The sequence below is a fragment of the Salvelinus fontinalis genome, chromosome 3 (genome assembly GCF_029448725.1).
Source record: "Salvelinus fontinalis isolate EN_2023a chromosome 3, ASM2944872v1, whole genome shotgun sequence".
In the NCBI taxonomy this organism is placed as follows: Eukaryota; Metazoa; Chordata; class Actinopteri; order Salmoniformes; family Salmonidae; genus Salvelinus; species Salvelinus fontinalis.
Window position 1 is genome coordinate 27,162,126 of NC_074667.1, and position 26,509 is coordinate 27,188,634.

The 26,509-nt window shown below is 42.2% G+C and overlaps 1 protein-coding gene across 3 annotated transcripts; it reads right to left on the reverse strand.

Annotated features, from left to right (window-relative positions):
* Nucleotides 1-93: 93 nt before the first annotated feature.
* Nucleotides 94-26,509, reverse strand: LOC129842343 (inter-alpha-trypsin inhibitor heavy chain H4-like). 3 transcript variants are annotated; one of them, XM_055910863.1, is made up of 23 exons: nt 26,401-26,509; nt 20,647-20,810; nt 20,384-20,488; nt 19,850-20,012; nt 19,595-19,705; nt 19,184-19,312; nt 18,984-19,100; nt 18,647-18,815; nt 16,427-16,537; nt 15,256-15,437; nt 13,867-14,046; nt 13,534-13,655; nt 8,481-8,695; nt 8,225-8,257; nt 4,112-4,141; nt 3,934-3,987; nt 3,777-3,845; nt 3,579-3,641; nt 2,997-3,104; nt 2,670-2,844; nt 2,189-2,337; nt 1,113-1,194; nt 94-380 (listed from the first exon to the last, which is right to left on the reverse strand). In XM_055910863.1, exons 1-23 carry the CDS (start codon nt 26,476-26,478, stop codon nt 266-268), a joined length of 2,724 nt encoding a protein of 907 aa, XP_055766838.1. In that variant the 5' UTR covers nt 26,479-26,509; the 3' UTR covers nt 94-265. The 3 variants fall into 3 exon arrangements, with proteins under 3 accessions (XP_055766838.1, XP_055766856.1, XP_055766847.1); XM_055910881.1 differs by lacking the exon at nt 8,225-8,257; XM_055910872.1 differs by lacking the exon at nt 4,112-4,141.

Below are 26,509 nucleotides of genomic sequence, written 5' to 3' on the forward strand. Positions count from 1 at the left end.
TTCATGATGGCAGTTAGATCAGCTTGAGTTTTGTCAGAAAGACAGCGATTATTGAAGAGGGTGGAGAGCAAACACAAAAAAGTCGTCAAACTGTTCACGAAAATGATATTTATTCTACAATGAATTTGTCACAGGAGATTTGAGTTGTGTTACTATGTGAACTCCTAGAAACCTCCGTCTTAATGGTTGCTCTTCTTAATTCTGGAACACAATTATTGTATGATTAATGTTTATGAGTTGGCGGTGGGAGCAACTACATGGTCAGTTAGAGTTGTGTGACGGTGAAGTCAGCTAGCTCCCCCTGTAGGGCAGACTGAAGAGACATCAACCAGCAAGCCACGGTGGGAGTAGAGCGAACACTGAGATCCACAGCAGAGTCCCTACAACGCACACACAATCCACAGGAAGGTTCTTCATTTAATAGCATAAACAGAATACCAAATACGCGTCCTTGATATAGATACACAGTAGTATCACAGACTACAAATGAACAGTCAAGATCTCTAAACAGCTTGTGTATGATAGACAGTTAAACTTACCTGCAGTGGTGTAAAGTGATGAAGTAAAAATACTTTAAAGTAGTTTTTTTGGGGGTGTCTGTACTTTACTGTTTATATTTTTGACAACTTTTACTTCACTGTGTTTCTTAACAAAAAATTGTACTTTTTACTCCATACATTTTCCTTGACACCCAAAAGTAGTCGTTACATTTTGAATGCTTAGCAGGACAGGAAAATAGTCCAAATCACGCCACTTATCAACCGAACTTCCCTAGTCATCCCTACTGCCTCTGATCTGGCGGACTCACTAAACCGACATGCTTTGTTGTAAATGATGTCTGAGTGTTGGAGTGTGCCCCTGGCTTTCCATAAATTAAAAAAACAAGAAAACGGTGCCATCTAGTTTGCTTGATATAAGGAATTTGGATGTACATAAGGATTTATACTTTTACTTTTGATACTTAAGTATATTTTAAACCAAATACTTTTAGACTGTTACTCAAGTAGGATTTTACTGGGTGACTTTCACTTTTACTTGAGTCATTTTCTATTAAGGTATCTTTTACGTTTACTCAAGTATGACAGTTGGGTACTTTTTCCACCACTGCTTACCTGGAGACGTCTACTTCTTTGTCCTGAATCTTAAGTTTCATTGCTATTCCCTGGACCTCCTCATAGGCAACAGGTGGACGAGCTGCAACACACAGTACAAATAATGTAGTTACGAAAGTTCAATCAGAAAGGCAGGTCTGAATGGATCATCACTTGTTATTAATCATGTTAACTCATAATTCACATCGCTTCCTATCTCACTCATCAGCATAGTAGGTGTTTTATATGGTAGTGTCTATAATGTCGCCTCGTCAGCATAGAGTCACGTCTCTCTTCCTCCTTTCCTATTAGCAAGCGTGCGGATTGTCATCCACCTGTTAAACCTATAAGCATGGCACACTATGGCAATTCCACCACGGTTGCTGATGAACCTATTGGCTCACTTGTGCAATAATCGCTATCCTTTCTTTCAACCAATGGGCATGAAACTAGGGGAATATCTATATGTCAGCAACAGTCTTCCAATGACTTTCCACCTCCCCACCACCAACAGCATAATAACCTTAAGGCCCGTCATTGGAACTCCTTTCCCTCAGCGGGGGGTCAGATGCCAGCTGCCCAGCATAGGGCAACCTGTCATCAGCATCTAGCTGTGAGGAGCAGTCCTCGGAGATGAGGCCTACCCCAAACTATTCAATAAAATGTCCTTATTATATTCTGTTGTCATTCAGTTAAGCCTGTACTCGATTGATCTGTCACCATAAATCACAAGGCCATTATAAAGAGGGGGTCCTCTGAAGCTCAAGGGTTGTCCTATGTAGATTAGTAGGTGGAGCATGACCCTTGCAACGGTAGAATTATGGGTTTGATTCCCGGGACCACCCATCTGTAAAATGACTATTAGTTGCTTTGGATAAAAGCATCTGCTAAATGGTATATGTTGTCATATTTTATATTATACCGTGTCACTAAGTAACGTATTTTCATCTGTCACACAAAAACAAGTATTGTCAAAAATCGAAACAAACATTGTTTTCAAAAGCGTCTCATCACACATAGAAACAAAGAGAATATGTCATGACTATTGACTAGACCATAAGGATATTAAGCGGAGTGACCGATAACGTTTCACACACCCATGATCCCGATAATGTTGTCTCCTGTCGGGCGCTGCCTCAGGACGGGCCACAGGAACTTGATTCCATTCCTCCTGTAGAGCATGATGACGACCCGTGTCGACGCTATGGTGACATCCATCTCCTTGTCCCTTAGGATCAGAGACACACTGCAGGGAGAGACATAACAAGACTGAGATGTATCAATTTCATCAACAACACAAAACGGCACCCTATAAAGTACCCCGTATAACAATTCCTGTCATCATGCCACTTTAGTAATATACACTCTAGAGCTCTTTATGTCTCCACACAATACTAAATACTGAACAAGACTGAACTCTACGCTCACTATTGGCTCACTTCACTTGGATTAACCAGGCTATACATAAAACACATTGCACTGCACAAAAGGCAAAATCAGAATTATCATCACAGAAACAAAGCAATAGCACAAAAGGACTTTTATTCGAAAGTATGTAGTTGGTACATGATTGAGCACCTGTCCGTTTCGCGGTTGATATTCAGGCTCCAGGAGAAGTATGTTGTATTCTGGCCATCGTTGAAGGTGATGCCAGTAGTGTCTAACTCAATATGTTGATCGCTTCTGTAATGGATCACAATATTCTGGTAGCCTGCACTGGCTGATTGTCCAAGCTGACCATTCATAGACAACTCTGGTGAAAGACGGACACGGTTCATTCGACGATGTTTGAGGAGTGAGTGGATGATGTGGAAAGGAAAATGAATCATTGAACGAAAGAATGAAATAACATTTGAATTCAAAATCAGATTTCAAAATGAAAATCAGTTTCTAAGGTCAAGTCACCATTGTTGGGGTCTATTAGGAGTCTGAGAGAGAGAGCCACAGGAATGTCATAGCACAGTGGCAGAGCCTGACCCTCAGCGGGCAACAGCAACCTCTGGAGATGACTCACTGAGAGAGAGAGAGAGAGAGAGAGAGAGAGAGAGAGAGAGAGAGAGAGAGAGAGAGAGGAGAGAGAGAGAGAGAGAGAGAGAGAGAGAGAGAGAGAGAGAGAGAGAGAGAGAGAGAGAGAGAGAGAGAGAGAGAGAGAGAGAGAGAGAGAGAGAGAGAGAGAGAGAGAGAGAGAGAGAGGAGAGAGAGAGAGAGAGAGAGAGAGAAGAGAGAGAGAGAGAGAGGAGAGAGAGAGAGAGAGAGAGAGAGAGAGAGAGAGAGAGAGAGAGAGAGAGAGAGAGAGAGAGAGAGAGAGAGAGAGGAGAGAGAGAGAGAGAGAGAGAGAGAGAGAGAGAGAGAGAGAGAGAGAGAGAGAGAGAGAGAGAGAGAGAGAGAGAGAGAGAGAGAGAATGCAGAAGGGTCTTTTATAACCTTAGACAACATCTTAAATATACAAAAAAATACATTTTGAGGGCGACGTAAATATTGCAGTACCAGTTGTAGTTGTAGTTCTCATTGTAGGTCGTCCTTGCGGAGGACCATTGAAATCAAGAGAAGCTGAAAGTGTAACATGAGAGAACACTCACAGAGAGAACCCTACACACAGTCAGAACTTGAACACAAAGAATCCTACACACAGATACACACACACAAAAAATATCAAACAATGTTTTTTTTATGTGGAAGAATTACCCGTGGCAAAGTCAGAAAATGGCACCTGTAAAGCATGACCGACATCATAATCAGTATGTGTCATCAAGCCTACGACAAAAAAAACACACAAATTGAGCACACGTAAGCTGATGTCCAACACGTTGAGCTGTGATACAGGGGAAAGATAGTCACTTGCCGCCGCTTCTTGACGTGGTTCCTCTTCCTGCACCTCCCCTTCTCTTAACATTTCCTGTAAAGCAGGGGCAGTTGTAAAACTCATCACCGAATTTTGGGAATTGGTCAGAATTCAATCATTGCTGAAATTGTTTTCTTCTGCACTTCACTTTCACAACAGTTGAAATTGGCACACTTGCCTCTTAGTCCTTGTTCTGGGTAAAGACCAGCTAGGGAATGACAGGAGAAGAATTGACTGAGTTAATAGTGCTGGGGGAATCCACTGATATAGCATCTATTTGTTGTTGCCTTTCCATTTGATTTGACGGTTTTCCATCCCCTTTAATCCTTTTTTCTCTCCTCTTCCCTATCATTTTTGTTTTGTTTGTGAAGTGTATTGTGACAAAATTGTCTGTAAAATTAAACTATATATTAATGACCCATTAATTTGATTAAATTATTTAATATATACAGTTGATGTCGGAGGTTTACATTAAACAATTAAAACTCGTTTTTCAACCACTCCAAAAAAATTCTTGTTAACAAACTATAGTTTTGGCAAGTCGGTTAAGGCATCTACTTTGTGCATGACACAAGTCCTTTTTCCAACAATTGTTTACAGACAGATTATTTCACTTAAAATTCACTGTATCACAATTCCAGTGGGTCAGAAGTTTACATACGCTAAGTTGACTGTGCCTTTAAACAACTTGGAATATTCCAGGAAATTACGTCATGGCTTTAGAAGCTTTCGATAGGCTAATTGACATAATTTGAGTCAATTGGAGGTGTACCTGTGGATTTATTTCAAGGCCTACCTTCAAACTCAGTGCCTCCTTGCTTGCCATCATGGGAAAATCAAAAGATATCAGCCAAGACCTCATAAAAGAATTGTAGACGTCCACAAGTCTGGTTCATCCTTGGGAGCAATTTCCAAACACCTGAAGGTACCACGTTCATCTGTACAAAATATAGTACGCAAATATAAACACCATGGGACCACGTCGTACCGCTCAGGAAGGAGACGCATTCTGTCTCCTAGAGATAAACCTACTTTGGTGCGAAAAGTGCAAATCAATCCCAAAACAACAGCAAAGGACCTTGTGGATATGCTGGAGGAAACGGCTACAAAAGTATCTATATCCACAGTAAAACAAGTCCTATATCGACAAAACCTGAAAGGCAGCTCAGCAAGGAAGAAGTCACTGCTCCAAAACCGCCATAAAAAAGCCAGATTACGGTTTGCAACTGCACATGAGAACAAAGATCGTACTTCTCTGAGAAATGTCCTCTGGTCTGATGAAAGTAAAATAGAACTGTTTGGCCATAATGACCATCGTTATGTTTGGAGGAAAACAGGGGAGGCTTGCAAGCCGAAGAACACCATCTCAACCGTGAAGCACGGGTGGCAGCATCATGTTGTGGGGGTGCTTTGCTGCAGGAGGGACTGGTGCACTTCAGCATCATGAGGCAGGAAAATGATGTGGATATATTGAAGCAACATCTCAAGACATCAGTCAGGAAGTTAAAGCTTGGTCGCAAATGGGTCTTCCAAATGGACAATGACCCCAAGCATACTTCCAAAGTTGTGGCAAAATGGCTTAAGGACAACAAGTCAAGGCATTGGAGTGGCCAAGCCCTGACCTCAATCCTTCCTATTTGGCCCTGTCCGGGGGTATCTTCGGATGGGGCCACAGTGTCTCCTGACCGCTCCTGTCTCAGCCTCCAGTATTTATGCTGCAGTAGTTTGTGTCGGGGGGCTAGGGTCAGTTGGTTATACCTGGAGTACTTCTCCTGTCTTATCCAGTGTCCTGTGTGAATTTAAGTATGCTTTCCCTAATTCTCTCGTTCTCTCTTTCTTTCTCTCTCTGAGAACCTGAGCCCTAGGACCATACGTCAGGACTACCAGGCATGACGACTCCATGCTGCCCCCAGTCCGCCTGGCCTTGCTGCTATTCCAGTTTCAACGGTTCTGCCTGCGGTTACGGAACCCCTACCTGTCCCAGACCTGCTGTTTTCAACTCTTAATGATCGGCTATGAAAAGCCAACAGATTTATTCCTGATTATTATTTGGCCATGCTTGTCATTTATGAACATTTTGAAAATCTTGGCTCTCTCTAATTTTCTCCTTCTCTCTTTCTTTCTCTCGGAGGACCTGAGCCCTGGGACCATACGTCGGGACTGCCGGGCGTGGTGGCTCCTTGCTGTCCCCAGTCCGCCTGGCCTTGCTGCTGTTCTGCCTGCGGTTATGGAACCGCCACCTGTCCCAGACCTGTTGTTTTTCAACTCTTAATGATCGGCTATGAAAAGCCAACTGAATATTATTCATGATTATTATTTGACCATGCTTGTCACTTATGAACATTTTTGAACATCTTGGCATAGTTCTGTTATAATCTCCACCCGGCACAGCCAGAAGAGGACTGGCCACCCCTCATAGCCTGGTTCCTCTCTAGGTTTCTTCCTAGGTTTTGGCCTTTCTAGGGAGTTTTTCCTAGCCACCGTGCTTCTACACCTGCATTCTAGCTGTTTGGGGTTTTAGGCTGGGTCTCTGTAAAGCACTTCGAGACATTAGCTGATGTACGAAGGGCTATATAAAATAAACTTGATTGATTGAGTCCTACAGAAAATGTGTGGACAAAACTGAAAATGCGTGTGCGAGCAAGGAGGCCTACAAACCTGACTCAGTTACACCAGCTCTGTCAGGAGGAATGGGCCAAAATTCACCCAACGTGTTTTGGGAAGCTTGTGGAAGGCTACTCGAAACATTTGACCCAAGTTAAACAATTTAAAGGGAATGCTACCAAATACGAATTGAGTGTATGTAAACTTTTGACCCACTGGGAATGTGATGAAAGAAATAAAAGCTGAAATAATTCATTCTCTCTACTATTATTCTGACATTTCACATTCTTAAAATAAAGTGGTGATCCAAACTAACCTAAGACAGGGAATTAAATGTCATGAATTGTGAAAAACTGAGTTTAAATGTATTTGGCTAAGGTGTATGTAAACTTCTGACTTCAACTGTACTAATCTTAACCTGATCCCACTGATCTTGATGCTATTTATACAGGTTTTAGTGTTTGTATATGTTCACATACACTCATGGACAGTTTATTAGGTAACACCCATCTAGTATTGGGTCAGACCCGCCTTTGCCTCCAGAACAGTTTGAATTCTTTGGGGCATTGATTCTACAAGGTGTCTGAAACATCCGATGCTCAATTGGTATCAAGGAACCTAGTGTGTGACAGGAAAACATTCCCCACACCACCGCCTCTAGGCTGTACAGTTTACACCAGGAAGGATGGGGCCATTGACTCATGCTGCTTATGCCAAATCCTGACTCTGCCATCATCGTGATGCAACAGCAACTGTCCAGTGTTGGTGATTGTGTGCCCACTGGATCCACTTCTTGTTTTTAGCTGTAGGAGTGGAACCCGGTATGGTCGTCTGCTGCAATATCAAATCCGTGACAAGGATCGATGAGTTGTGCATTCCGAGATGCCATTCTGCACCCCACTGTTGTAATTCACCGTTATTTGCCTGTTTGTGGCCCACCTGTTGCCATTCTTGCCATTCTCCTTTGACCTTTCTGGTCATTCTCCACATACCTTTCTCATCAACTAACTCTTTTTGCCCACAGGACTGCTGCTGACTGGATGGTTTTTGTTTGTCACACCGTTCTCGGTAAACCCTAGACACTGTCGTGCGCGAAAAGCCCAGGAAGGCAATGTTTCTGAGATTCTGGATCCGGCTCACCTGACACCGGCGGTCATACGACGCTCAAAGTCTCTTAGGTCACTTATTTTTCCTATCCTAACATTCAATCAAACAGTAACTGAATGCCTTGATGCCTGTCTGCCCGCTTTATATAGCAAGCCACGGCCACGAGACTCACTGTCTGTAGGAGCGCTCCATTTTCATGAACGGGGTGGTTACCTAATAAACTGGCCGGTGACTGTATATTTTTACTGTAGTTATTTTCTTTCCATTCTGTCCAACTACAAACACACATACTGCACAGACAATTGTGTATTTCACCATCTGAGAAAAAATAGAGTTAAGTAACTTAAATGTAAATGTAAATGTAACCGGAGAATAGATGAGAGAACGAGAGTGAAAGAGAGCGAGGGATAAAAATAGAGAGAACATTTTGGGTACAGTCAGTAGTGACTTCTGAATACAACCTAGACAAGGGCCAGGATTCAATCCGATCGCACTTCAAGCTCGCTTTATCGCAGTTTTGAACTTAATCTCAGCCAAAATAGAAGATTGAGTAAAATTAGGGGTAAGGTATTTGTCTTACCATAAAAGTCTTGGGCTGGCATTGCAGGGGGGCCTGATAAACATAACATATATTTAAAGTTCATATACAGTTTATAATGTAAAGTTTATACTCTAGATTGACAGCCTTTGGTCTTTTATTTAAACCATCGACTGTGTGTGTGTGTGTGTGTGTGTGTGTGTGTGTGTGTGTGTGTGTGTGTGTGTGTGTGTGTGTGTGTGTGTGTGTGTGTGTGTGTGTGTATGATGATGATGATGGTGATGGTAGTTTTGCTCACTCTGGACTTGGCGGATCAAGAATCCTGACCCGGAGAGGACTTGACTAGATCGTATCGGTTTCTCCCCCTCCTTGGGCTTGTGGGCCACCTGTGAGTCCTCTCCCTGGGGCTTGGTGACCACCATTGAGGTGAAAGGAGTCACAAAGCCGTACTTCAGACAAAGATCCAGGGCCTCCTTCTTCACCTTCTCCTTTGCCTTCCCGCTCAACTGCACCCTGAAACAAACACACACAAACACGGGTGTTATAATTGTATTTGCATAAAACATTTACAAAATACGATTTTCAAAACATTTAAAGGGATAATCCATTACAGAATGAAACTCCTAATTTGGTGATAGTCTATGTTCTATGAGTTGGGTAAAACATGTCTTTTCACCGTGATTTAACATCTAAGATAAGTGGTCCGTCAGTGAATTCAGGAAATCGCATTGTGCCACGTTCTCACAATAAGGTTCTTGTCAATGGAGAGAGGGAGTAACAAACATTTAATAATGCTTTGTAAAACATTACCTCCACTCCTGATTGCCATATCAGCCTATATATGGTATGGGCATACTTGTCTAGAACACATCCATCCTTTTATATCGTCATGACAAAGTATGTATTTTGCTAAGATGTGCTCAAACTAAACAGTGGACCAAATATTCAACTCAGTTTTTCTTTCAACGTCCATCATGCAATGCGATTTGCTATTTCCCCCCCTTGCCGTGTGTGTGTGTGTGTGTGTGTGTGTGTGTGTGTGTGTGTGTGTGTGTGTGTGTGTGTGTGTGTGTGTGTGTGTGTGTGTGTGTGTGTGTGTGTGTGTGTGTGTGTGTGTGTGTGTGTGTGTGTGTGTGTGTGTGTGTGTGTGTGTATTGAATGAAGGTAAATAAACCCACGAATATGAATACAATTTTACATACATTTAAATGACCACATTTTCATGAATTTGATCATATCGAGAGAGGACATTCAGAAAAAGTAGGGGACTTGAACCTGCAAAACTTAATGCACCCTATCTGTAACAGATTCTAGTTCTGGTAACAGAAAACTGTATTGAGATCGGGCTTTTCTTCAGTGAGAAAATCTGCAGAATGTAGGCCCAGTTCCATCTCCCTCCATATTCTCCCACTGGGCTTCATCTCCTCACCATATTTGGATACTTCAGATTTATACATCCGGTGAAACATCTGGCACCTTGTACTATCTTTGGTATTATTGTGTGTACATTAGCTAGCTAGAAAGCATGCAAATGAGAGAGAGAGAGAGCATTGCACCGTGGGTTTCGTAGTCGACTTGAGCTGCATCAGATTTCCACAACGATTTTCACAATTTGCTCCTAACCTTATTAAAATTACAAAATTAAACATTTGTTCACAAACAATATTGTTATCATATATTTGTGTTATTTAACACTGTAAAGCATAGGAATGAATGGTTTGGGTGTAATGAACTGGAAATGTTTACGTTTGTGCTTTTCTAATAACCAATTGCTGTGTTCATTGAATGTGCCTGGGAGAATTCATCACTGTAGTATCTGCAATTTGGCAGTACGCCCAGACCCTTGTTTTGAGAACGTTAAAACCTCTTTAGGCTAGGGGGTGCTGTTGTCACTATTTCTGGAAATCGTGTAATTTTTAAACGGCTTCCTACTAAATTCTTGCTCGTACAATATGCATATTATTATTATTATTGGATAGAAAACAGTCTCTAGTTTCTATAGCCGTTGAAATTTTGTCTCTGAGTGGAACAGAACTCATTCTACAGCAATTTCCCTGACATGGAGTCAGATTTCAAACATTTTGGCCCCTGATCTGGAGTCAGTTTAAAGGCCACTGTGAATGCTATGAGGATACAGACACTGCTTACGTCTTCCCCTGGATGCCTTTACGTGATGACGCTTTGAATGGTATCGATTGCGCAATCACAGCCACTATAAAACAAAAAAACGTGTAGGTAGGAACTCTTTTCCAGCTGCGCCGGACGCGCGGTGGACACCGACCTGCTCTTTTTCCAAGCATTAGTGTAGCCAGTAATATTTCTCTGATCATGTTTTTACTCGTTATAGGAGTTAAAAACATCATAAGGTAGTTAATTTAAACCGTTTTATAGCAATTTATATCCGTTTAGTGCGATTTTGGGACATTTATTTCTGAGACACTGTGAATCTCTGGGCACGTTTCCAGTTCATGCCGAACGCAATGGGCATTTCCACATGGCAAGAGGACAGCTTTCCACCAAAAGACGATTAGACCCAAGAAAGGATTCTTTGCCCAAGATTCTGATGGAAGAACAGCTCAAAGTAGGAACAATTTATTATGATAAATCGTGTTTCTGTCGAAAAATGTTAATCGCTTATGACGCCATTTTGTTAGACGTAGCTTCGCTTGGCGCAAACTGTATTGAAAGTAAGGAGAATTTAAAAAATGTAAATCAGCGATTGTATTAAGAATTAAATTGTCTATCAATCGCTGTCCACCCTATATTTTTAGTCACGTTTATGAGTATTTATGTATACGACTAGATCACTGTCTAATATGGCGCACGACATTGTCTGACCAGCTGGGCAACTTTTGTCATTGTCTAACCATGATTTTGGTGGCTAAATATGCACATTTTCGAACAAACTGTATATGTATGTTGTAATATGATGTTACAGGAGTGTCATCTGAAGAATTCTGAGAAGGTTAGTGAAAAAATTTATATATTTTGGCGATGTTTACGTTATCGCTTTCTTTGGCTAGAATCAATGCTCTGGTAATGTTTGCACATGTGGTATGCTAATATAACGATTTATTGTGTTTTCGCTGTAAGACACTTAGAAAATCTGAAATATTGTCTGTATTCACAGGATCTGTGTCTTTCGATTAGTGTATGCTGTGTATTTTTACGAAATGTTTGATGATTAGTAATTAGGTAATACACGGTGCTCTATGTATTTATTCTAGTCCATTTGTGACGGTGGGTGCAATTGTAAACTATGATATCTACCTGAAATATGCACATTTTTCTAACAAAACCTATCCTATACCATAAATATGTTATCAGACTGTCATCTGATGAGGTTTTTTCTTGGTTAGTGGCTATCAATATCTTAGTTTAGCCGAATTGGTGATAGCTACTGGTGAAGAGAAAAAATGGTGGACAAAGAAAAGATGGTGTCTTATGCTAAGGTGTTTGGCTAATAGATTTACATATTGTGTCTTCCCTGTAAAACATTTTAAAAATCGGACATGTTGGCTGGATTCACACGATCTGTGTCTTTCATTAGCTGTATTGGACTTTAATGTGTGAAAGTTAAATATAAAAAAAAAAATAATAATAATTTAATTTCGCGCTCTGCCTTTTCAGTGGAATGTGGGAGGAGATATCTCAGTTTCAAGGTCTCAGCTTGGAGAGAAGAAAGCCTCGTGAGGTATTGGTCTGTCACATGCATGAACCAGTATTGGTCGGTCATATGAATGAAGCAAATGTTAATGATGAATTAATGATAAATAATGAATAAGCTAAATCATGTTATTATTACTTTCTGTGTAAGTATATAAGAGAACTAACGGGACTGCCCTGTTGGAGCTCCTGATCGACATGTGTACATGGTGCATTGAGTTGGTTAGAACCTCTCCAGCGCATTGAGAATAAAGGATGATTCATTTAATATTGACTTTGAGTGTCCCTGTGTAGAATTTCCACGACAGGTGTATTATTCCTTGAAATTGAATTTAAAGAAATATAATCTCTATTATTCTCGGAATAATGTCCAATGATTAATGTATGAATCTGAAACATATTGATTGATTTACTTGTTACTTTTACTATCTTCATTTTTGCCAAAATTCAGACCCCTTGACTTTTTCCACATCTTGTTACGTTACAGCCTTATTCTAAAATGGATTAAATAAATAAAAATCCTCAGAAATCTATACACAGTACCCCATAATGACAAAGCGAAAACAGAAATGTTTGCAAAAAAATTCAATATACTGTATATACAGTGAGGGAAAAAAGTATTTGATCCCCTGCTGATTTTGTACGTTTGCCCACTGACATAGAAATGATCAGTCTATCATTTTAATGGTAGGTTTATTTGAACAGTGAGAGACAGAATAACAACAAAACAATCTAGAAAAACGCACGTCAAAAATGTTTTAAGGGGGAAAAGAAACATGAATAGCTATTTATATGGGTATTTCATTTAATTGTTATTTGTCTATGTTGCATTTGTTAATGGACATAAGTGCAATGAAATGCACCGATATGTACGTATTGTTGCATGTTTTCGTAAACTTGGGTCCCAGGAAAACACAGAATTTCTGATTTGGGTCCCAGGCTGAAAAAGTTTAAGAACACCTGCTCTAGGATGTATTTACTGCCAAAGGTGCTTCAACAAAGTACTGAGTAACTGAATACTTTACGTAAATATGATATTTTCATTTTTTTTATATACATTTGAAAAATGTCTACAAATCAATTTTTGAAGATGACTGATTACATATTTTATTAATCAAATGTTTGTTTGTTTTTGTAAACATTTAATGTTGAAATATATCACAGAAATAATTTTTAACTTTACTCAATGTAACACTTTTGTATGACTTAATAATACAGAAATATTGACAGGAATGGGGAAAAAAAGGTGAATCTGCATTGATAAGCAAACCAAAGATGGTATTAACGATAAGTAATAAAAAAAACTGCACTTCTAAAAGACTATTTCAGACCATAGCCTGCTGAATTTGCTCGATTTTTATAGAATAGTTTTTTGTTGTTGGCACAAATTAAAATGTGGCACTGACTCGCCCATGAATGAATGTTTCAGCATTGTCTCGATGTAGAGTTTGGCATTTGACTTATGCTCGTGCAGTTACAAATCTGCTAGAGTTAGCAGCAGGCGGATGAGCAATATCCACCGTTGTAGTATGGATGAAGCCTGAGCTGGTGTGTGAAGCTAACTGAAGCTGGTTGGCTTTAGAAAACCCTAAGTAAATCTAGCTTTCTTTTGTAGGATACCCCTCTTCATAGACACAGGTGCAAACACACCCAATCACAGACAATGCCATGCAAAGCAAACTCACTCTTTGTCCAGGAGCTGCTTTACAGTGAGGTAGGCCCACAGCCTCTGGATGTGGCTGTCAGACCTGGCTTCAATGGGCTCCTTCATTGGTAATGTGTCAGAGTACGTCACCCTATTGCTTTTCTGAAATAATCAAAGCATCCTCACATCACAATACTAAACATTGACTTTATTGTATATATTGACGTTTGACTGAGCTGTCTCTAAAGTACTGATATGGAGCACTTTTTTTTAATCAACATTTTGTATATTTAAAAAAAACAAAAGAACAGGACAGTATGGAGTGATCTGACCTATGAACTTATAAAGGGGGGTAGAGCAGAGGTGACCTCACCGATATGGCTATGACTTCTGCGGTAAACATCTCTATGTTGTTGTCGGGGATCTGGCCAGCCACCACGATCTCGGAGCCGTTGTAATACTGGCTGAAGTTGGTTTGGGTCAGGTTAGCCCCACCCAGATATACCATCTGCACGTCCGTCAATAGGGGTGTAGCCACCTCTTCATAAAAGCCCTGTCAATCATACAGTACAGAAGCCATTAGTCCCACCCCCTGCTCCTCCTTGTTTCCTCCCAAGTCAACTACAGTCAGATAAACGGGAAACAACCTGCTTAGATGAGATAGGATTTGATTACACTTTATTGAGGGCTCTATTTTCAACTGGGGGTAAAGAGGTGAAAGTGTCAAACGTTAGTTTGCAATTTTGTCATGTAAAAACTGTCGCACTCGTGTGCAATCCCTTTGTTGTGGCAAGCCTAAATAAGTTCAGGAGTAAACATCAAAGTCACATAAGTTGCATGGTAATAAGGGCACATATTGGTATGGGTAAAAAATATCTGACATTATATATCTCTTGGAGCATGGCGAAGTTCTTAATTACACTGGATGGTGCCATGACTCCTGACCCCCGGTGTGGCGGTAATACAGTCCCCATAACAGCCCTACCTGTAACAGTATTTAGACATAGCATATTTAAAACAAGTTGTTGTTTCGTTTTATTCGCATTTGATTCGAATTATTCACTCTCTCTTTTTTAGCTCTTATCAATAACGATTGAATCATTCTTATTGACAACGTTTGTCCGTGGCTCAGACGTGGTGCATTTTACACTAAGCCATTATCAGCGTGAATGTTAACAATATATTTCCATATTGAACCCATGTAATTACTATTCAAAAACAAGTTCAATATATTTAGCAAATATGCGATAGGTCAGAACAAAACATATTTTGTTTCTGTAGGCTATTTAACAAACTAGCCTATAACAGACTAACATTCTAATTAGAGTTGATTACAATACATAAAAGACCGCAAATACAAAACTTGAAGCAACCACAGACAGTATTTAGCCATGGGGCATGTTCTGATTGGCCAGTGAGGGATCAAGCCTCGACACACCTTCAACTTGTTTATTCATCAAAACCCAGCCCTTTCGTGCCACCGCCAGCTACTGGGCTCATAATTCTGGTTGTGAAAATAGCAAAAATATTTCTGACACGCCTCCGAACTTATAGTGCTACCACCAGCACTTAGATTACAATTGCGTTAGGTTTGTTCAAATAAAACCTTAAAGGTTGGTTCAGCACTTTTGTATTCCAGCTAACGAAGCTCAGTTGGGATTTTTTTTAAATTGTTTTTGTTACAGGCTCAAATTATTTACGTTGAGATTTGTAAGAAATAATTATGGTCCATTGCAGTGCCACACACTGTGTGTTACCTTACCTGCAGCTGCAGAGCAGCATCAGAGTCCGTATATATTCTGCGTCCCACACCACTGTTCTCCAGCGCCATCTTCTCCAGGAAGTCAAAGTTGACATCCATTCCAAAGCCGAGACAGTAAAGGGGGAATTTCTTACCAATAGCCTCCTTTATGTTCTTGTGGATCTTTTCCAGGTTGGTCTCACCTAAGGAAAGTGAGATTGGCGTTCATTGTGTGCGTATCTGTGTGTGTGTGTGTGTGTGTGTGTGTGTGTGTGTGTGTGTGTGTGTGTGTGTGTGTGTGTGTGTGTGTGTGTGTGTGTGTGTGTGTGTGTGTGTGTGTGCGTGCGTGCGTGCGTGCGTGCGTGCGTGCGTGCGTGCGTGCGTGCGTGCGTGCGTGTTTTTTGTTCAATTATCCTTGTGGGTACCAGAAGTCCTCACATGGATAACAAAACAAAGACATTTTGCCAGTCCCCACAAGGATAAATGCTATTTTAGGCTTATGAGTTAAGTTTAGGGTTACAATTGGGTTAGGTTTAGAATTTGGGTCAGGGTTAGGGTTAGGGGTTTGGGGTTAAGGTTAGGGTTTTTTGTTTTGATAAAACATTTGACCTCCCTTTTTCTCCCAAATTTCATGATACCCAATATGTAGTTGCAGTCTTATGCCATCGCTGCAACTCCCATACGGACTGGGAAGAGGCGAAAGTCGAGAGTCATGCGTCCTCAACACAACCCTGCCAAGCCGCACTACTTCTTGACACAGCTCACTTAACCCGGAAGCCAACCACACCAATGTGTCGGAGGAGACACCGTCCAACTGGTGACCGTGTCATTGTGCATGTACCCGGCCCGCCACAGGAGTCGCTAGAGCGCAATGGGACAAGGACATCCCAGCTGGCCAAACCCTCCCCTAACTCTGATGACACTGGGCCAATTGTGAGCTGCCTCGTGGGTCTCCCAGTCACTGCTGCGACACAGCCCGGGATCGAACCCGGATTTGTAGTGACTTCTCTAGCACTATGATGCAGTGCCATAGACCGCTGTGACACTCGGGACGCCCAAGGTTAGGCTTAGGGTTAGGGTTATGGTTAGGTTAAGGGTTAGGGTTAGGGTTAGGGTTAGGATGGGAATCAATTCTTTGGTCCCCACAAGGATAGCAATACAAAACTATGTGTGTGTGTGTGTGTGTGTGTACCTGTGGTTGGGTCTCCATCAGTGAGAAGTATAAGAAGGGAGACTGAGCCCTTTAGTGGGTGTCGGTTCAGCATGGCTGTGCCCTCCAACACAGCAGCATTGATGTCGGTGGCTAAGAAGAGAAGAGAGAGGAAAACATATCTATGGATTAGCTGCTATTGTCACCAACTAGGCTGTTGTTCATATCTGCCATTATTTTACCTTGTGTGCCCTTTAAAGGGTTAGTGAGAGCCTTTGTCAATTAAGCCCTTTATCTACTTAACCAGAGGCAGATAAACTCATGGATACCATTTTAATATATCATGCATGCTAGCTGTTACAGTTTACTTCCAGTCATTGTGCTAGTTAGAAATGACATGCAAAACTACCTTCAACTTCCTTCATCCTGGACGCAGAGACAGAAAAATGGTATCCATGAGTCCATCTGACTCATGAGTTCACCTTGCCAAAATCTCACTATCCCTTTAAGTGCTACACAATTCTGCTATATCGTAACTGTACTGTCAGCTATGGAAATCTTAGAAAATAAGTAAGTAGGTCATGTGGAGGTGACTACTACGGGTCATACTAGGGTCACAAACGCACTGGTAGTCTTTGCCTGTGGATCTTCTCTTGACCACACAGGGTGGGTCAACTACCACTACGCTGTAGGCCTGGATTATTCCGCGGTATGAGCCTCTTTCCCAGTGAGCGGGACTCCCTCTTCCCATCCTAGGCTGTTAGCAGAGAAGCTCTAGGCTCCATTTTATTAACCCGGGGCACCCCTCTTGGTCTATCTCTGCCTGCCAGAGGTTAGCTCAGTCCTTCCTACTGTTAACACTTCAAGGGTAGTTTGTGTCACAGTATATTACGCGTGAGCTGGGGCTATTTTTGTGTACAACACCAACCTTTATTTAACTTGGCAAGTCAGCTAAGAACAAATTCTTATTTACAATGACGGCCTACACCGGCCAAACCCGGACGACACTGGGTCAATTGTGCGGCGCCCTATGGGATACCCAATCACGGCCGGTTGTGATACAGCCTGGAATCAAACCGGGGTGTCTGAAATTGTGCCTCAAGCACTGCAGTGCCTTAGACCGCTGCGCCACTCGGGAGAAATCCAATATTTACTTATTGTCCGCTCTGCGCCATGGTCCGGCTTACTTCGTGTCATCCCGCCTTTCACGCAACCACAGGGTCATACGATTTTTATAACCTCGGCATACTCTCAGACATTCCTGCTAGTGGCTTGTCTTCCCTTTCTAGTTTACCCTCACGGGTGAGTCACACTCGCTGCCCCGGGTATAGGGTTTCAGCTATAAGACTCATTTCTTGAAATCATTTCTTAGCTGAAAGCAGGGGTTCAACACTTTGTCTGAGTAAGGACAAACTATAGATACCCAGTGCTCCTTTTGTGTTTTTACACAGTTACCCCCTGTGGTTTCCTGTTCGAGCCCACGATATGGTCTGGGGACACCTAAGGTGAACCCCCTGAGCCTGTAGTTGTTGCAACGCTACTCTTCTTCTTCAGCATTTTATTCAATAAGTAATTTAACTAGTTAATGAAAACCAGTAACACTTCTCTTTTGGTTCCACAGTTTCACAAATGATGGATTTCATCGTTTTTTTTGTATGGCAATTAAATTGCAAAAGCTTCTAAGTTCTGTTCTGACCTTGAACCAAAAGTCGTTTCACTTCTAATACATCAATCAGTTCCTGATCCGTCTTCCCAAGAATCTCCTCTCCGCTCTTTCCCTACCTTTTACATTGGTAATTATACCCCTTCATTTCCAAGCCCGTGCCTCCTTTGACTACAGCCACGCGAGACATCCTCTCCCTTACACGTGGCATTTAAGCAAAGTTACATAACGCATTGTCTCCTTTACACGTGACGTCTACACAGAGTCAGGTAACACATTGGTTCCTTTGTAGGTGATGACAATCTGTGGTGTCATCTGCTTCATGACCCACATGCTATCAGGCAATTCTACCAACTCCATCCCAGGGCCGAGATCTGACGTGGATGTCGCCATATGAGATGAACCTCCGCTTTCCGGCAGAGGAACATCTGCATACAGTCTACCCGCACAGGTCATTTCTTCTCTGCCTTTGACTGGCTCCTGCCGCTCTCTGGCTGCAGCTGCTTGTGGTTGAGGCCTCTTCCTCTCCTTTTTCCGTTTCCTCTTATCTTTTTTTGTTTCAGTGTTACTAGAGTCTTGTCTGTAAGTAATAATTGTACCTCCTCTTTCATGGATGTTTCGTGCGAAGCTCTTGGCAGCCTCCAGGTTGTCCTGGTTGGCCGGCAGCAGCTCCTTCCTCCAGGTAGACACTGAGCTGTCGAACGTGATCAGGCCAAAGTGGTCGTCCTCCGCCAGGTCTCCCAGGATCTTCAACAAGGCCTCACGGGTCTGACAGATTGCAGTGCAATCAAAATACAATCATATGCAACCAATTAACCACTCAATCAATATGCATTGTCCCCTTCATTGAATGTAAATATGTGGTGTATGTGTACATTGCTTAAACGCTAAGCCTTCAGGTGCATTACAACAGGCAACACACAGACACACACAAACCTGCTCCATTTTCCTGCCATTCATGGAGCCACTCCGATCGATGATGAAGACCACATTCTTTGGAATGCGTGGTAGGTCACTGGGGGCAAAGTGATGGACAAAATACCCCTCTGACTCCTGAAGAGGGAATGAGAGACAGTGATTAAATGATAGGGAAGAGATGAAGAAGTAAGGCCAGAAAGAGGATGGAAGAAGTGTACATTGAGATCTCCAATGGAGGTTTTCCTGTGGACGTCATAGGCGATGACCAGGTCTCCATTCAGGCCCTGCTTTCCACAGCTTTCACACTGGCTCTGCTGCTCCTTGCTGGGGTAGAAATGTACCCAGGCCTGGGGAGGGGTTGGTAGTTTACGGTTATGCTTTTAAAAACACACCCTGCTTTACCCTACCCTGTTAGAATGAGCTAATTCGTTTTAGCATGAACATGTCCAGAGGTGTGAAAATGTACATTTAAGTAATTTAGCAGACTCTCTTATCCAGAGCAACTTATCGGAGCAATTAGGGTTGAGTGCCTTGCTCAAGGGCACATAAACAGATTTTTTACCATGTAATGTATTGGGGTCTGGACTTTTCTGTTGGTTAGCTCTACATTACCCCGTTTTGGACATTACCTCACTAGAAGCATGTGTTTTGGTGATGGCATTTGCCAGTGCTTTGGTGCTCAGCCCTCCTGTTATCTCCAGGAAGTTAATGTCTGGTCGCTCATTGATGTACACATCAATCTGGCCATAAGGAAGAGACAGAAAAAAGGAGCAAGAAAACACAACATCAACCCCAATATCAAATGACTCATCGATCATTGGTCAGTGCTCTCTCTCTCTCTCTCTCTCTCTCCCTCCTCTCCTCTTCTCTTCTCTCCCTCTCACCTTGAAGTCAGCAACAGGCTGCATGGGTCGAGCATGGATCAGCAGCTCGTACTTGCCCAGTCGGCGTTTCAGCAGCTCCTCATAGGTCAGTTCAAAGGTCACCTTACTGAGCGCGGCCACAGTCACAGATGTCTTAAACTCCTCAAGGGTCCTCCCCACTGAACTTTAGGAGACAAAAAGGGGTACCGTCTAATACATAACAACACATGCATACTGTAGACACAGATACACAGACACACACACACACAGGGCCGGCCCTAGCCTTTTTTGCCATTTGTTTTTGTGATGGGGTGGAGAGAAAATGTTAAAATGGTTCATGCTAATTTCCTACAACTCTACACATTTTGCCATGACTAATGCCATGTCCATACCTTTTGAACATGGCATTAGTCATGGCAAAATGTGTAGAGTGACTAACAAAGTCAATGGTGGAGGTCAGGGCCCCTGGACATGTGCCCTGGGTGCCTGGTCAATAATTTGACCATGATTACAGTACGACAAGGTTTAGATAGTCATGCACACACCCACACACACCTGACTATGCCAGCGCTTTGACCACGAGACACTGCCTGAGTGTACTGCTGCTGAGCCTCCTCCTTCTGTTTCACAACCCCATCATACGTCTGCCCCTCAATGGTCCTGAGAAAGACAGGAACGGAGGAGGGGAGAGAGAGAGCGAGAGAGAGAGAGAGAGAGAGGGAAAGGGAGGATTACTGTATGTGTGAGCATTTTTGTAATATTTGATGTAATATGTGTGTAAACTCATCTTAGACAGTGAAACATTCTTGTAGACCTACATTTTGAATTTACTGATGAAAGCATTCTTGGGAATCTTGACATGGAATTCTATTTCCTGTGACTGGTTGATCCGATTGGCAACCCGGCTGGTGATGATAGTGGTTGCATAGCGACTGGTCACTGTGGAGTTGATGTGAAAGCTGTAGATGTCCCAGTCCCTGTTCTATAAAGGATAATGAAGCAACATCAACCCACTGGGCATGCCAAAAATGTTCAAACACAAACTTTAAGGGGCGGCAGGGTAGCCTAGTGGTTAGAGCGTTGGGCTAGTAACCAAAAGGTTGCAAGTTCAAATCCCCGAGCTGACAAGGTACAAATCTGTCGTTCTGCCCCTGAACAAGGCAGTTAACCCACTGTTCCTAGGCCGTCATTGAAAATAAGAGTTTGTTCTTAACTGACTTGCCTAGTTAAATAAAAAAAAAAGGTTAAATGTAAGTCGCTCTGGATAAGAGCGTCAGCGAAATGATGTAAATTTATTATTTTATTTATTTAAGAGCACATTAAATACAGTTTGAGTTTCGGTTGAGTTGGAGACGCGAATCCAACATATCAATTATTAATTTGTAGACAAACTGGAATTAAAGCCGGACGGAGCTATCCAAGCAGAGGATACATCTCCTTCAAATGTCGATATGTGGTTGTGTTGACAAGCAAACGCAACTAGATATCACTAAATATAACATTTTAAATCAACCAGCGCTTGAAACCCAATGCATATTGTATTGTCTATTTTTATTTAATTCAGGGTTGAATTGAAACAATAGTTGTTAATGACGTTGCAATTCATATATAAACAAATTTTAGTATTACATAAAGATAACCCAAGTAACCACAAAATGCAGTTTTTAAGTGATAATTTTATTTATTAAGGGAAAAAAGCTACCCGAACCTTCATGGCCATATGTGACAAAGTAATTCCCCCCCCCCCCTGTTAAATCATGAATTTACTGTGGTTAATCACATTTTTTGGAAAGCTGAGTTCAATTTCACTAGCCACACCCAGGCCTGATTACTGCCCGACCTGTTGAATCAAGAAATCACTTAAATAGAACTTGTCTGACAAGGTGAAGTAGGCCAAAAGAGCTCAAAAAGCAAGACATCGTGCCGCGATCCAAAGAAATTCAGGAACAGATGAGAAACAAAGTAATTGACATTTATCAGTCTGGAAAGGGTTACAAAGCCATTTCTAAAGCTTTGGGACCACAGCGAACCACGGTGAGAGCCATTATTCACAAATGGAGAAAATTTGGAACAGTGGTGAACCTTCCCAGGAGTGGCCAGCCTACCAAAATGACACGAAGAATGTAGCGAGGACTCATCCAAGAGGTCACAAAAGAACCCACAACAACATCTAAAGAACTGCAGGCCTCACTTGCCTCAGTTAAGGTCAGTGTTCACGACTCAACCATAAGGAGACTGGGCAAAAATGGCATCCATGGCAGAGTTCCAAGGCGAAAACCACTGTTGACCAAAAATAACAAAGGCTCGTCTCACTTTTGGCAAAAAACATCTTGATGTTGAGATGAGCCTTTATGTTATTTTTGGTCAACAGTGGTTTTTGCCTTGGAACTCTGCCATTTTTGCCCAGTCTCTTTCTCAAGACTTTTGGGAAAATATTCTGTGGACTGACGAGACAAAAGTAGAATTTTTTGGAAGGTGTGCGTCCCGTTATATCTGGTGTAAAAGTAACACAGCATTTCAGAAAAAGAACATCATACCAACAGTCAAATATGGTGGTAGTGTGATGTTCTGGGGCTGCGTTGCTGCTTCAGGACCTGGACGACTTGTTGTGATTGATGGAACCATATTCTGCTCTCTACCAAAAAATCCTGAAGGAGACTGTCCGTCCATCAGTTCGTGACCTCAAGCCGAAGTGCACTTGGGTTCTGCAGCAGGACAATGATCCAAAACACAAGTCCACCTCTGAATGGCTTAAAAAATAAAAAATAATACGGTTTGAGTGGCCTAGTCAAAGTCCGGACTTGAATCCGATTGAGATTCTGTGGCGTGACCTCAAAGGCGGTTCATGCTCGAAAACCCTCCAATGTGGCTGAATTAGAACAATTCTGCAAACAAGAGTGGGCCAAAATTCCTCCACAGCGATGTGAAAGACTCATTGCCAGTTATCTCAAACGCTTGATTGCTGTTGCTGCTGAGGGTGGCACAATCACTTATTATGTTTAGGGGGCAATTTGTTTTTCACAGATTTTTTTCCCTTAATAAATAAAATCATCACTTAAACTGCATTTTGTGTTTACTTTGATTATCTTTGTGTAATATTTAAATTTGTTTGATCTAAAACATTTAAGTGTGACATGTGCAAAGAAATCAGGAAGGGGCAAATACTTTTTCACAGCACTGTATATAGCATCATTGATGTTAAATGAGTGAAAGTAGGATGACATTTAATTAGTCTCTGTTAAACCTACCCTTTGGAATGACTTCAATAGCATCAGTGAATCTTTTTCGTTGTTAAGTGGAGATATCTCAACAATCATTCTCACAATGGAACATTGGTAACAGTCAGTGACAAATATCATCGCTGGTCTTTGATAAAACCCTGGACCAAAGGGTAGCTGTAGATACAGATCAATTCTCCAGTAGGAGGTGCTGCCCAGCCTATAGTTTTTTCTGACAGTGGATGTAACGTTGAAGATCTGGCGTTGTACAAATTCAACATATTTTTTGTCTATGTTGAAATTTGGTTACCATGATGACATAATCCTGTGGTTGAAATTTCCCCCAGTGTACGTGGATAACTTTTTTTCAAATGCAATGTATTTCCCACAGATTCCATGTCACAACACATTGACAAACAACGTTGAAACAACGTTGATTCAACCAGTGTGTGCCTAGTGGGCACACTGTTTACCATCAGACAACATTTGAATACATATGCAGTCTTTTTATTGCGTGTGTCACGTCACAGCATTATTTCTAAAAACGAAATGCTTCGTTGGAATTCCAATGTAGTATTTATGTCACGCCCTGGCCTTAGTATTATTTGCTTTCTTTATTATTTTAGTTAGGTCAGGGTGTGACATGGGGAATGTTTGTGTTTTGGGTGGTTATATGGTAAAGGGGGTGTTGGGTGTAGTGTATGGGTTTGTGTTGAGTGCATGTGTCTAGCTGTGTCTATGTTGGTGTAGTTGTCTAGGAGAGTCTATGGTTACCTGAATGGGTTCCCAATTAGAGACAGCTGATTTCTGTTGTCTCTGATTGGGAGCCATATTTAGGGTAGCCATAGGCTTTCATTTGATGTGGGTAATTGTCTATGTTATACGTTTGTAGCCTGTGTGTGCACTTCGTTCTTAGCTTCACGATCGTTTTGTTTAGTGTATAAGTGTTTTTGTTTCGTTTTGCCTTCGTATTCATTAAAAGGAATATGGCTTATTTTCCTACTGCTGCGTTTTGGTCCGTCAATCCTCCACACGATCGTGACAATTTAAGCATTACATTTATCAATTAACATTACAAATTAGCATTTAATGACTGCGTTTATCCTTTTTGCGTCCCGATTTTAGAGATTGAATTGTAGAATGAGCACTGATAACCCTCTGTAATATGTTGGCATGCTGTGGCTTGACACTGACATGCAAAACAAAAAGGACTACATCTGTACCCTCACTCACATGCCTGTGAGGAGGCAGGAGAGGGTGGCAGTTTAATAAACTATCTCCTGTATGTTTGTAATTAAGAGGACTTGGGCAGGCAGGCAGGCAGAGCCTAATGTTTCTCACACACAGGGATCTAAGCTTGCACTTACACACACAGAGAGGGTATTACTTACTAAATATACCCAGTAACACAACTTTATGTAGGCAGTGTCTGGATTTCTTGTGTTAGAGAATCTTTGGTGAGGACATATGGACCACTCTTAGGGTCAACATGGGGATGGTGAGACGAGGGCTGAGTGCAGCAGAGGGGAACACTGTCACATGTGACTCTGATTGCGCTCTGACATTGATTAAACGCCCCTTGATTCACAATGTCATCTCGCTCCATACGCATTAAGTGTGTGTGTGGCTGGCGTAACAGTACAAATACTGTATGTCCAGCAATGGTGGTCTATGAAAAGGGTCTCCCCCTTCATTCATTTCTTTGTTTACTCATGCCTTTCTTTCCATTCAACATTATTCCCACCGCCTCAGTAAGGGATGTCACAGTGTTTCTCTCTCTCTCTGTCCCCTTCTCTCTCCTTGTTCTCTTTCTGTCTGTGTGAACAAGGGCTTATCGGCGGCTCTGTCACTCTCTCCACCTCCACCATTCAGCCCCTGACCCCCACACTCGGTTAATTATCTCCCTCCACCGCCCCAGCTCCCAGCCTTCAGTAAGCCCACTTCACCGCTCTCTTTACTTTATCACTCTCTTTCTCTACCCTTTACTCTCCCTATTTACTTTCCTTTTCACCACCCCCCCACCCTGGTCCATACTCTCTCGCCCTAGCTGTCACAGGCCCTAAGTGAGCTAGGGATCACCCATGACGGTCAGGGGGGTGGCGTGTGTGTGTGGGGGGGGAGGGATGGTATGTGAGTCTGGAAAGACAGAGGTTAGTTGGATAGCAGACTGTACAGGGCCCATCACCTGCTCCGTTGTCTACATACTGTAGATCCAGAACATACTGAAAACACTCCACGTGGCCGGTATAGCTGAACGCAATTTTATGATCACAATGACAACAGCCAGGTCACCCGTGATACAAGTCATTATTTGACGTCCATCAATGTCTGAGGACATCAGGAGATGATGTGGAAACCAACCACTAGGGGCAACAGTGAGCACTCTTACCTTCAAATAGTTTTCAGTTTTAATAGGGCACTGTGGACAGGGATAGTGAATAGGCGTAAGCATCTGCCTCTGATTATAAAGGTTGCAATTTACAATCCAGTGATAGAATTATTTATTTTTTGCCTATCCCAAACCTTAACCCTAACCTGAGAAATTCTGAGTTAATGCTTACGCTTAAACTTAAACACTTCGAAATGTGACGTTTGCAACAACTTTGTCATTTGACGTTTGAGAAACATGTCTGAATGTCTGAATTCTGACATGAGACTGAGTGCTGGTTGATGACGCGTACACACGCACAGACACACGCAGGCACACACACTGTACACACAAGCAGAACTCAAGATTAGAATATCTGAAACCTGATTGGTCTCGCACTGATTACAACTACTTTTTGTTTGACTGCCCTCTAGACTCATACACGCCCACATACTCTCAAATGAGAAAAAGCATTGACCAGTCGTTCTTTCACCCCAGGTGTTTGTTTGTATAGCTAGGAGACATGGTGCACCCTGTTTTCAAGGGACTGGACAGGGCAAAGAAGCAAAGCAACCAGGACAGCTATAGACTTCACTTAGTCTAACACGGTCGAGCTCAATCTGACCCCTTCAAATTGAGGTATCTTGAACTGTTCTAATTTGTGCTTTCTGTGCACCCAAAGCTGTGAACAAAAGACACATCTGAGCTGATGTAACTAATCAAACACACACGGTCACATTTACATGCAGGCAAATCAACACAATCGAAAACAATATTACATTTACGTTTTAGTCATTTAGCAGACGCTCTTATCCAGCGCGACTTACACGAGCAATTAGGGTTAAATGCCTTGCTCAAGGGCACGTTGACCAATTGTTCACCTAGTCGGCTCAGGGATTCAAACCAGCAAAGTTTGGGTTACTGGCCCAACGCTCTTAACCACTAGGTAGAGTACCTTCCCCACTGTTACCTGTGTGTGACCCTACCTTATTGGTTGGTGCTGTGGTAACGCAGGCCAGCAGCAGACCAAGGAGCCCGACTCCTACAGAGACTCCCTTCATCATGACCTCGGCAGAAATGAAGCCCCACAAAACA

Coding starts and splice junctions, on each gene's coding strand:
- LOC129842343 (XM_055910863.1), bottom strand. CDS start 26,478: ATGATGAAGGGAGTCTCTGTAGGAGTCGGGCTCCTTGGTCTGCTGCTG. Junction 19,101..19,183: donor CCTCCATTGGAGATCTCAAT/GTACACTTCTTC, acceptor TTCCCTCTTCAG/GAGTCAGAGGGGTATTTTGT. Junction 13,656..13,866: donor CAGAAGTCATAGCCATATCG/GTGAGGTCACCT, acceptor TGATTATTTCAG/AAAAGCAATAGGGTGACGTA.